The 11947-nt window shown below is 36.0% G+C and overlaps 2 protein-coding genes across 3 annotated transcripts; both read right to left on the bottom strand.

Annotated features, from left to right (window-relative positions):
- Window positions 1–7: 7 nt before the first annotated feature.
- Window positions 8–3421, bottom strand: LOC138123647 (uncharacterized). Its single transcript, XM_069038421.1, has 3 exons — window positions 2906–3421; window positions 2776–2838; window positions 8–2723 (listed from the first exon to the last, which is right to left on the bottom strand). Exons 1-3 carry the CDS (start codon window positions 2974–2976, stop codon window positions 236–238), a joined length of 2622 nt encoding a protein of 873 aa, XP_068894522.1. The 5' UTR covers window positions 2977–3421; the 3' UTR covers window positions 8–235.
- Window positions 3422–3632: 211 nt separating this feature from the next.
- Klp98A (kinesin-like protein 98A) lies at window positions 3633–11624 on the bottom strand. 2 transcript variants are annotated; one of them, XM_069038419.1, is made up of 20 exons: window positions 11413–11624; window positions 11264–11333; window positions 10995–11213; window positions 10688–10941; window positions 10506–10635; window positions 10184–10448; window positions 9922–10127; window positions 9689–9865; window positions 9255–9481; window positions 9081–9203; window positions 8858–9032; window positions 8647–8784; window positions 8455–8589; window positions 8259–8375; window positions 7976–8199; window positions 7681–7924; window positions 7448–7627; window positions 7230–7397; window positions 4783–4852; window positions 3633–4724 (listed from the first exon to the last, which is right to left on the bottom strand). In XM_069038419.1, exons 1-20 carry the CDS (start codon window positions 11457–11459, stop codon window positions 4315–4317), a joined length of 3579 nt encoding a protein of 1192 aa, XP_068894520.1. In that variant the 5' UTR covers window positions 11460–11624; the 3' UTR covers window positions 3633–4314. The 2 variants fall into 2 exon arrangements, with proteins under 2 accessions (XP_068894520.1, XP_068894521.1); XM_069038420.1 differs by having other exon boundaries at window positions 8858–9029.
- Window positions 11625–11947: the final 323 nt, after the last annotated feature.

The following is an 11947-nucleotide window of genomic DNA, read 5'->3' as shown; positions in this document are numbered from 1 at the left end:
ATCAAAATGATGTTCATCTAATTTTCATTTTATTTCAAATAAATGATTCATAGGTATAATTTACAATGCTAATTTAATTAAGTGCAACGATATGCTATACAATTATTCTAGTCACAAACTACCACCTAACATGCCAAAATTGAATTAGATAAATCAAATGTATTTGTATATCTCAGTTAATTACAATGAGACAATAGAATTACCTTGCTGCGTAGCGCTATTACAATTTAATAATTTAGCCGTTGCTGAAATCAAAATCGCTGTCATGCGAAATCTTCGTGTCTTGTTTCACACTTTCTGTATCGGTGTCCAGCATTTCCATCACATTCGCTTTTTTCGATTCTTCTGGTGCAGCTAAATTTTGATCTTTCTCTGGTTCTGGTTCGCTGACTTGAGAAGCCGGTTCCTGTTGAATAATTCCCTCGTCGGGGTTTTCCGAATATGGATGGTTATAGTACTGTTGTTCATTCACATATGGCGCTTCATTTTCATTGTATTGTTGGACAAGTTGACCGTTTTCGTCATACTGCGGCTGACCATAGTCATACTGCTGGATCAACTGGCCGTTTTCATCATACTGCTGGAAGGGCTGTTGACCGTCGGCATACTGCTGCATCATGTGCTGCTCATACTGTTGTATGGGTTGGCCGTTTTCATCAAACTGTTGTATAAGTTGGGCCTGTTCGTCATATTGTTGAATTAATTGACCATGCTCGTCATACTGTTCTGTGTATTGAGGAATAAGTTGACCGTTTTCATCGTACTGCGCATTTTCAGCATACTGTTGCTGCAGAGGTTGACCCTGTTCGTCGTACTGTTGAATGGGTTGAGAATTTTCATCGTAATGTTGAATAGATTGACCCGTTTCGTCAAATTGTTGCAAATATTGACTTTCGTCGTATTGCTGCATTTGAATGGGTTGACCATCGCCGTCATATTGAGGTATTGGGATGGGTTCGCCACTTTCGTCGTACTGTTGCATATTGACCGGTTGGCCATTTTCGTCGTACTGTTGCATATCGACAGGTTGGCCATGTTCATCGTACTGCTGCATGTCAATAGCTTTGCCGTTATCGTCATACTGCTGAGTGTGTATAGTTTGATCGTGTTCGTACGGTTGTATTTGAATCGGTTGACCATTGTCATCATACTGCTGGATTTCACCAGGCTGATACTGTTCAGCAGTTAGATCGTTCTCGCCATATTGGGTCTGATCGTACAAATTGTGTTGTTCTTCTGACTGAATGGTCTCACCTTCTAATTCCGCTTGTTTTCCACTCTCTTTATAACCTTCTTGGGGAGAAACTAATTTTTCTTCTTCCATTTCATGGTGTACTACTTGCTCTTGCGGCTGCTTATCATCGACACCTTCATCTTTAACTGCTTTCAAATTTCTGTCATCTGTCGGATGAATCTTTATACTACTTTCTTGCAGCACGGATGTAGGTTCTGATTCCACACTTAAGACTTTCTCTTCCTCTTTTATTTGTTCTGGTGTTGTCACTTTTTCCATTGCTTCTGATTCTAACTTTTGTGAAAACTGTTCTTCCTTTATTTCGTCATCAGCTGTAACTTTTTCTCCCGTATTAGAAAGTTCATTCTGATCATGTTCTACAACTTCTTCGCTGTTCAGCTGACAACTCGGCAGCAGATTATTTTCATTCGAAATCTGTTTTCTTTCCTGATTTACATTCTCACCCAAACCAGCCTTATCCTCTTCTACAATATTTTGATGATCCTGGACTCCTGCTTGTATTTCTTCCTTAACTCCATTATCCTTGATCTCTCGGTTGAAGTCTTGTTTCTCTTCTTTGTTATCAATATAACAACTCTTATCTTCGATATTCCCTTTCTGATTGCTATTTTGCTCTATTGGACGTTTCGCAAAATCATTTAATTTTTGATCGTCCAAAACACGACCCATCTTTTTAATCGTACTCAATCCTTGGTTCAGTAAATCGTCTTTAATTTTTCCTACTTCTGTCTCATTTGTACCTGACGGTTTGTTGACTTGATTCGAGTTTTTGAATATAACTTCATCTGTTTCTGAAAAATCTTCCGTATCACTGCTTGTGTTTGAATGTTTTTGCTCCGCAACAATTTTCGACGTGTTCTGATAATTATCCGGATAACTTTTCGTCTCAACTTTGGGGTGCCAACTAACATTATTATTGAATTCTCTCGGTTGCCGGTGCTTAGTATTCTCAACTGGCTTGCTACTCCTCCGGTAGATAGAACTCATAATATCGTCGGCTATCGAATTGGCATAGTTGGGTCTTGATTCGTTCTCACTAAACGTGTACAAGTCCCCATGACTATAGTTGTCATCTGGGTTTGTTGTCATAGTTCCCGACAGTCTGTTCCTTGCATCTTCTTCCTTCTTCAACAACTCTCTCAGTTTCTGTGACGACAAGTTCTGAAGATACGTCTGTACCACGTCATTCGTGTCGTCGGTAAGTTTCGATTTTTCGCTTTGTTTTTGTTTCTGTTCGTAAGGAGCCTCAGGCTTCTTTACTTCATTGTCTTTATAAATCCGGTCCAAAAAGGTGTGATACTGTTGCCTTAGCAATTTGTAGCGTTCTGTTTTTGCCACTAGCATCGCCACTCGACTTTCAATTCTTTCTAAAGTTCTTGCAATTCGTTCGTTTCTATCTTGTCGACGTCTGTCTTCTTCTAGAAATCGTTTGTATTGCGCTCTCAATTTCCGATAGTGCATTTGTTCTCTTGAAAAATACAAAAGTAGGTAATTCAGTTTCAAAAACAGAAACTACTTACTCTTCTCTAGTTACTTGCACCATTTCGTTAAATTTCATTTCGAGTTTTAGGCGTTCTTCCTCGCTGAAATAATAGTTTGACCCAATTTAGCGTCAATACAAACAAAGCGCAGACAAAGGAAGTCGCTTACCTTTTTCTCAATTTTTCCTGCAGTTCGATAAATCGGTTGTAGTACTCTTCGGTTTTAAAGTGAAACGTCATTTTAGATTCGTTATTTTGACAATTAAAAAAAATACTTGTTTGGTTTAGAACACGCCGCACTGACTCCGGTTCGACGTCAGAACACGTAACACATTATAATGTATGCGCGATGTAATTACGTGGCGCACGAGAGGGTTGATCGAATGCAACAATTTCCCTTCCTGCTGAAACCAATCAAACAATGCTGTTTTAATTGCAGGATATAATCAGTTGGATGGTTGCGTGCGTACGGATTTCAATTAATCACTTTATTATCCTTGCAAGTTAACACCAATAACACATTTAAATATTTCTTCGGGCAGAGCGAACAGCAACCGAGCTCGGTTTAGGGTTTTCTACTTGAGACATGTTTTTCAACATTTTGTTATATTATGAAAGTCGATATAAGTCCGCAAATATTTTATCTTGTGGCAAGGGCGCACGCGATTCCCCGTACCAGGACAGTGAGGACACTAAACTTGACCTTACCCCACAAAATCCTGTTTATTGTGCATTACAGCGTGCATTTTTATATATCCTGCATCGAACCTTGAATTTATGGCATCCTTTGTTAGCATATTTGAATAGTTTAACAATTAATTATGTCCTCTCGTAACTCATTTACTCGTATTAAAAACTGATTCGCAAAAAAATATTTAAAAAAACGCGACCGGTAGTACTTTTAGAAACTTTATTGCATCTTACAAAATTCAGACTGTACAGACTTTACACATTAAAAAAAATATAATAACAAATCTCAACCAACAGTTTTATAATACATACTCGTTTTGAGAAAGATCAATAACCATTGCATTTAATTTCAATCTATTATTCTACGAATTGCATTTTATCACACTATAAAAATCATTATCACATTTTTGCTAAGTAGATTTTATATTCCTATCTACCGTTATTTATTGAAGCATCAAATCTCAACACGATTTTACATTTGTTCAGGAAGTCATTTCAAATCTATGAACCCGTTTTACATTATTATACATAATACATCGAACCATTTTTGGTACATTTTAAAGCTTATTTTGTCCCAACCAAGCGGAATAGTTTTTAGGCGTATTAAATAATTATTAGAAATCCTAAATAGAGCAGCCCAAAAGACCAAGTTTGTATTACCTATTTTTTGACTTGTCCAATGTCTCGTTAAGAGTAAAAACACAAATAATAACTTAAAAGATTGTTAAATACTTCCAGCGTTCTTAAAACTAATTAACTAACAGATTAAACAATTAATAATAAATTAGCAATAATAAAGAAGAAGTGTAGTGTCACAGGAAAAACTGGCTATTATTTAACATAGACATCCGATATACCCAAGTGTTCTCTAAAAGAGAAAAGAAAAAATCAAGATGTTCCGTACTTTCCATTCTCGAAAACGCCTTTTCGGAAAAATGGCGTGAAACTAATTAAGGCCGCTTTGGTAACTGGACCACCGTACGCCAATGGACAAGACGGATGATTTTTGCAGGTATCTATGAGTCGACGCAAATAAAATTCTAATTGGCGTTTGCGCGATTTGGCTACTGTTTCACAATTGGCAAAAAGTTGCTTGGATGGAAAGGGAATTGAGGCGACTCTGTCTCCGTATCGCGCTTTCATTGCGATGTGCAGATCTCTGAAACGGCTGTATCTGCGTAGGATGCTCCAATGTTCGTCACTCGTACAAATCCGAACCTCGTACTCGTAATGTGTTTTACTTCCGGCACCTCTTATGCAATAGCTACTGATGGTGACGATTGCGTCACTGTCGGTCTCTGAAAATGACGTACGTTTTGGATGAGAGCCACGCTGATTCAAAATTTACTCTTTTACCTGTGGCAATAGAGGGCATTGATCTGTGGAGGCTGTAATTGTGGTACGGCAACAACCTGTGGCTTTGAACCTAATTAAAACAAGAACAGTTATATTTTTCCAACTTCCTAAAGCTTTAATGCTGTGTACTGTGTACAAATTTCAAACATTACAGGAATCTTAATATAAATTTTTTAAATGATTTAGTAGTTGAAAAACCAAATTTCGATGTTTGAAATAGTTTATCCCTTTTTGGTTATTAGTTCAATAATCCTACAACGAAGGACCGTTTAAATGAGACCATCAAAAGTTTATTTATTACACCTACTTACCTAATTGCTTTGTCTGTTTATCAGAGACGGTTTTGAATTTTGTTTGTTTCTTTGTTAAATCAGTTTGAAATTTTAGGAACAGATACATAAAATGCATTCACGTTGTTTTGGCATAACGTAAACGGTGTTTAGTTAAACTGGTTTTAAATAGTAATTTTAGGCCCGGTATTTCAGTCGTGGGTTAAACCAAATAAAAATGGTTAACTATTAAATTACCTGGTTAGGGGTATTTCGGTGTCGGGTTGGTTCTAATCAAGGTTAAATTTAACTGGAAAGTTAACCCAGGGGATAGGGGTGGGTTAACCTGCTTTTTCTCGGTTAGACATGCGCACTACTCGTGCCAAAAGTGCGGTGCAGAATTATTTATTTTTCTGTTTTGGCAAGTTTAATATTAAATTAGCACTTATAACGGCTATTTCGCATTTCGAAGGGGCGCCAAATGAAAGTTTGAAAATGGACAGTCGTCGAAGATCCAAAAATTAGAGTTTGATATAAGCATTGTATTTACATTAAAATGTTAATTGTGAAATTCAATTTAATTTGATCTTACAATAGGTATTATTTATTTTTACTTGAATAGATACTTTTTTATTATAGTTTACAGTATTGTAAAAGAATTATTTTTTGTTAATAAAAGATTATTTTATTTAATAGTATGCCCGTACCTTGTGTTTCATAAATTTTTATATAAATTCTGATTTTCCCCGAATTAAAAAGAGCTAGAAGATTTTTTTTTTTTTTTTTAATTGTTACATTAATATTTATAATTATTTTCTGTTTTTTAATATACATATCTCATCCAAAAGTCGGTATCTGTTGTAAAATTCCATTATAAAAAAATAGGTATGTATTTTTGAATAAAAACACCTCACTCTTTAACCAAAACAACTCTACACGTGGGTTAAATACTGTCACAGCTGACAGCAAACGGCAGCATTCTACACCTGTCCGCTACGACTGGCTACGAGCTTTTCGAATATGTCTGCCGAAAGCACTGCCAACATTAAGAAAAAGTTGGTTAAATACTTTAACCCATAACTAAGCACTGAAATACGCATACAAGGTTAATAATTGGGTTAAAATTTAACCGCGTTTTGCAAACCCAAAAGTTAACCCTGCACTGAAATACTGGGCCTTAATAGTATATTAAAAGACAAGTTTCGTAAGAGCAGTCTTGAAGCACGAATTCAAGATTAAAAAACGAGTGGCGTGCCACGAGTTATTTTAAAGAATGAGTGCTTCAAGGTCTTATGAAACGGGTTTTTTATATTATTTTTTGTAATTTGCCATTTTTAAGTCGTTTTTAAACAAAAATGTTTACTTTTCTCGATTTAGGGATTTTTGTGGCGGTTGGTAATGTCTTAATTTTAAAAGTGAAAATTTGATCAAGTCTTCAAAGTCGCCTTTTGTTTTATCCAAATTCTGTCACAAAACACGAATGTGGAAAATAATCTTTCATGTACGCCCGCTGAAATACGTGAAATTGCCAAAAATACGGTCGCGAATTTGTTGCCTGATAAATCCTGATAAATAATTCTTTGCACATTTTGTAATTTAAACTGACACGCATGACGGATCAAGCTATGCCAACCTAAAAATTTTCGTTAAATGTTCCGTGAAATAATGGCTATAAGGACATCCCAGATGATGACGTCGCGTTCGTTACTATGTCTATTAGAGAATCAAAATGGAGGCAAATTACAAAAAATATTATTCAGTTTACCTGAACTAGGGTTGAGGCGTTGGTCATCTGTCAGCCTACCCCCCGCCTCGTAGTTACATATGTTCTATGTAGTCGTAGTTTTAGAATACGGACTCACTTATAATTCAGAGCTTGACAGCAACAAATCAAGCCTTACGTTATTTTTGTATGCGAGAGATCGGCAAATATCAAGTGTACGTTCAATAAACATAGAATTAATTATCCGTCTTTGATTCCCGCGCAACATTTTGGTCCTTCGAGCCGGATTTCGCAGATTATCATCATAACGTGATTTCATAAAAATTTATGTAATATCGTATTGTTAGTACCCTTCAGTAACAAATGAGCAAACACTTAGTTTAAAAAAAATTGGTGTTTTCAATTTTTGCCGATTGTTTTCATTTGAAATAAACTTTAATTAAAATGCTTCATACCTGGAGGGTTGGAGAGTAAAGCGCTGAAGTGGATCCAGTGTGTAACGGTTTAATCGGACTTGGACTTGCACTGTCGACATCCTGCAGTGGGTGTTCAGCTGCGGGCGAAAGAACCGAAGAAGAACCAAATTTGAGCGACATGTATTGTCTTTGTAACCCCTGCAAAATCTACACCACGTATTAGTTGGTGTCACGAGAAGAAAAAAAAATTAACTCACAGCGATCTGAGCATCTAACTGGCTCTTGGCGCAACCGGCATCTAAACTTTTTATGATAACTTGTTTCTGTTGAGCTAACTTTTGAGCTAGCCGGCGTAAGATTTCCGTATCTTTTCGTTTCTTTCTGATGACAGGAGAGTGATTTTCAATCGAACTCGTCGACTGTGAATCACTTATCACCTAAACAAATCATCACAATGATAAGATAAAAATTACTGCACTTTACGACTAACCTTATATTCCTCATTACTAGACAAATCACTTTCATCCTGAACCCGCGGAGAAGGCCGCAGTTCCACCCCACTATCACTCATAAGACAATCTAAATTATTTATTAAATGGGGAGAACAAACACTAGCTGCTGTATGATACGTGTCGCTACTCAACGTACTCCCTTTTTCTAAACTGCTCGTGTAAACTGTTTCGCAAGAATCCGGACTATCAATCGAATTAATCTTTTTCAAATTCAATTTTAATCTGTTGAAGTTCACAATCAATTCCAAAAAAATGCTCTACCACAACACATACCCTTGTTTCTTTTTCTCGATCTTATCAAGTTCTTCTTTTGTGCGTGAGGCAAGTGACAGTTTTAGATCATGCAAGTGATCATCTTGTGTGCCGATATCGAGTGAGGCCTGTTGATCAACCAGCTCTAGTAGCTTTTTATCCAGCATTTCCACGGTTTTTCGTCGTTCAGAGAGTGCATCGACTCGCTTATTTAATTCAGCCTGAAGCTCCGCTAACTCTCTTCTCTGAAAAAATAATAAAACACACTAAACATATTGCTACACCCTCGCACGACCAAATTTACATGTTGGATGACCAAGTCTTGAATTAGTGAAGGACCTTTGACATTGTTTAATACGTCAACTAAAATATCAGATTCGGCATCAGTTAGAGAGCTATTTTCAGATTTCAACACGAGTTCCTGTAAATAATTGTAGTTTTACATTCAGTCTAATACTGCAGTAATTAACGAAATAAAAGAAAAAAACCAAGGAAAATACCTGAAAGATTCTTTTGGCTTGGGGATTAGGAAAAATAAAATCGTTCGCGTGTGAAGTAATAAATTGGCAAGCATTATTCAACTTAATACCGAAATCGGTTTTAAAATCTTGCAACTGTTCGAATTCATGGTTTATCTGTGACAAGAAAGCAAAATAAAACAAAAAGAAATAAAAAGAAGACGTTCTGCATACTTCGCCCGATATTTTAAGGCGTTCACGCTCCAATTCCTCTCTTCGCGCTATTAATTCTTTCTCTTTTTCTTTCAGTTCTAGTTCACGTTGTGTTTGTTGTACCGTTAAACTACGCCAATCTTCTTGCAACTGACGGGTCTGTGGCGACATTCAGAAAATTATAAATTTACAAATAAGGCTGAAAAGAAAATTGAAATCGTGTTATGCACACCTGTTGAGCATGTTCCTTTTGCATTAATGCTTTTTCAGCTTCTAATCTTTCTTGCGCTTTTTCCAATAATCTTCTCTTTTTCTCGAACTCTTCCTGTTCTCTCTCAAATACTTCCTTCTCCTTCTCCAAGTTGAGTCTTTGAATTTCAATTTCATTTTTCTCATCATCTTGACTGCTAAAACAACCGATGGAAAAAATGCTTTTTGATTATAAAGTCACCTACGGTTGTAAATTTTCCATAGATATCGCCAAGTCAGGTGTCGACCAACTCAACAAACTCAGACGGGACAGATTGTAAGTACGCTCACCTTTGCGCAATTCGGCGGCTTCAGCTGGATCGTTGAAGCTGCAATTAACAATTGTTATCGTTTTGAATATCAAATATTTATCTACTTGCCGAAATACGTGAGCTTTACCAAGAAAAATTATACAACCTTGAGACAGTCTAGCTGGAGCTTCAATAAGTACATTGTTGAGCATGACGTATGCTCCTTGACTAGGAATCAGAGTTGCTACACCATTTTCGAATGTGATAGTACAATGATGCGTCTCCATACCAGCGCCTTTTAACTCTATATCTTGTTTGAAGTCAGCATCTTCAGTTCCTATAGTAGTTTGTCCTTCCTCCAAAATTAAAAAGAAACATTTATTTTTTCATTTTCATCTTCAATAAAAAATTGTTTTCTTATCAATAAAATATCAGTACAAAACAATCACTGATCGTAACACTCCAAATTATACAAGCACATTTTTTTAAACAGTTTCCTGAGGTTTTCAAGGTTTTTATCACAAAAGTATCACACTGCATTTTAAAAAATATTGACGTGATACCTTAAGATGATAGAGGGTGACGCCTGTGCTGAGTGGATCATCATCAATTGCTACCAAATGAGGTCTGTCTGAATCTAAAACAACACCTGGTCCAGCTTTTCTTAAACCTAGTGCTCTTTGTTCCCTGAGTATTGCTTGAGCTTCACGCCATTTTCCAGCCCATTCCTCAGTCAATTCCTTAAAACAATAAAATTGTGTATTTGTCCTCTAAAACAACTAACAAGTACACTCACCTTTTCCCTAGCTTCTTTCTCATGCAACTGCGCCAACATGTCAGATCTTTGCTCACTAAACATAAGAGCTTTAAGTTTACTAATTTCGTTACGCAATTCTCTAATAAGTTTAACGTTAGGATCTTCATTGACTGTAGGTTTGTTGATGATATTTTTAGCTCTATTTGCATATCGTAAAGTACTGAGGGTTTCTCCATAATTACAATCTACAAATACCAATACCTATCAATGTATTCGATAGTAAATTAATGGAATGCTATACCAGCGGGACTGATCGCCGCTATCATAATTGTTTTAGAGTTACCCCCTAAACTATCCTTTAAAAGCCAAGTGAGGACGGAGTCTCGATAAGGAATAAAAAATGATTTTCTCTGCCCACTTGTTTCCACTGACAATTCAGCTAGTGCTGATATCACAGAACCAAGAGTAACAAGAGATTTGTTGATATGTGCACCTTCTTTTAATCTCTGACCTGTTGCTCCTGTAGCATCTGCTCGTTCACTACCTGCTAAATCTACTAGATGAATCTACATAAATGTTAAAAAAAAAGTTACAAAATCCCCTACTAAAAATTAATGAAATACCTTTGAAACTGTCTCACTAGGAACACCATCACAATAACCTGCTTGAACAAAAGTTATAGTAAAAATTGCATGACTACGACTGCTTACATCATTCATGTTTGTGGCAGCTGTTGTTCTATGTGAATTTCCTCTGAAAAATATGGTTCACATCATTAATTAATAACAGCTATTATGCAACTCACCTATTCATGCATTCCTGGATGTGGCTGTAATTTGTCACCAAGCATGTAGTTAAGCCTTGCACATAAGGGCCTTTTTTAGGGTGTTCTCTAACCTTCAGTGATGTATTGTCCCGACCTCTTAATAAATCAGCTACTCTTTCTTGATAAATTTCTAAATAACTAACTTGAACTCTGTGTGTTGTACCTCTTTTAGAATTTTCAATCATTCTGTCAAATAAAGCTTTACATATTCTTGGAATTAAGCCTTGATTTTCCTGGATGAAAACAATCTTAATTTAAGACTATTAAATTGGAGTAAAATGCTTACAGGTGAGCCCATCATGGTGTAAGTTTTTCCGCTACCAGTTTGTCCATAAGCAAAGACACATGCATTATATCCTTCAAAAGCACAATCAACAACCTCTGTGCCTAAGTCACTATATACTCTTTCTTGGGAAGCAAAATTTGGTGAATTATCATCATGTGACCAATAGGAATAATCAAAAGTAAACTCTTTATGCCTGATGTTCTCATCTCTAGTATTTGCCTTCAAAAATAAAAGTGTATTATAATTGTGTGACAAGAGGTACCAGTTACCTTGGAATTTAATATTCCTGTAGTCTTTCCGTTCATTTGAATGATTAATTGCGTATCCATATCAAGTTCCCTAAAACGTAAAAATATAATAAGTTCATTGCTCTTTGTGTTGTGCATCGAACCATGTTATTCTAAATTTTTAAAATTACCTTTGGTTGAAGGGTCGTACTCTTACTGCTACTTTCACTGACGCCATTTCGTTGCTTAAAATTATTTCAAATGATAAAAAAGATCATTTTTTGCTGATCACTGTTTTACGCAGAACACGTCTCTCTACGAGTTTGTTTTCATTTTACAGCTGTCACCACTTCAATGACAATGACGGAATGACGCCATTTAATTTTGTGACGTTTTGTACAGGTTTACCATTCGCCCAACAACAAAAAGAGTAATTCAAATCAGAGGTATTTAAATATATCATCAAATTTGACTCTAGTTGACAACTATATTACATATTTGCAAATCTCGTCAATTTTTCAAATTATTTTGTTGAAAATAATTATACCTTTGAATTTTATGCTTGGGTTCGTATTTTTCATATTTTATGTTTAGAGATTGGTAGCTTTAACACGGCGTCTGCGCTGATATAGTTTGTCCAGCGAAAGATTGGTTAAATTCTACGCAGAGAAAATACTCCCTAGCGCAAATTATTTATTTATTTACCTTCAAGCAGTAACATTTTTT

The sequence above is a fragment of the Tenebrio molitor genome, chromosome 2 (assembly GCF_963966145.1).
Source record: "Tenebrio molitor chromosome 2, icTenMoli1.1, whole genome shotgun sequence".
NCBI lineage: Eukaryota > Metazoa > Arthropoda > Insecta > Coleoptera > Tenebrionidae > Tenebrio > Tenebrio molitor.
Note: the sequence above shows the minus strand (reverse complement) of the source record. Positions and strands in the feature narration are given on the sequence as shown.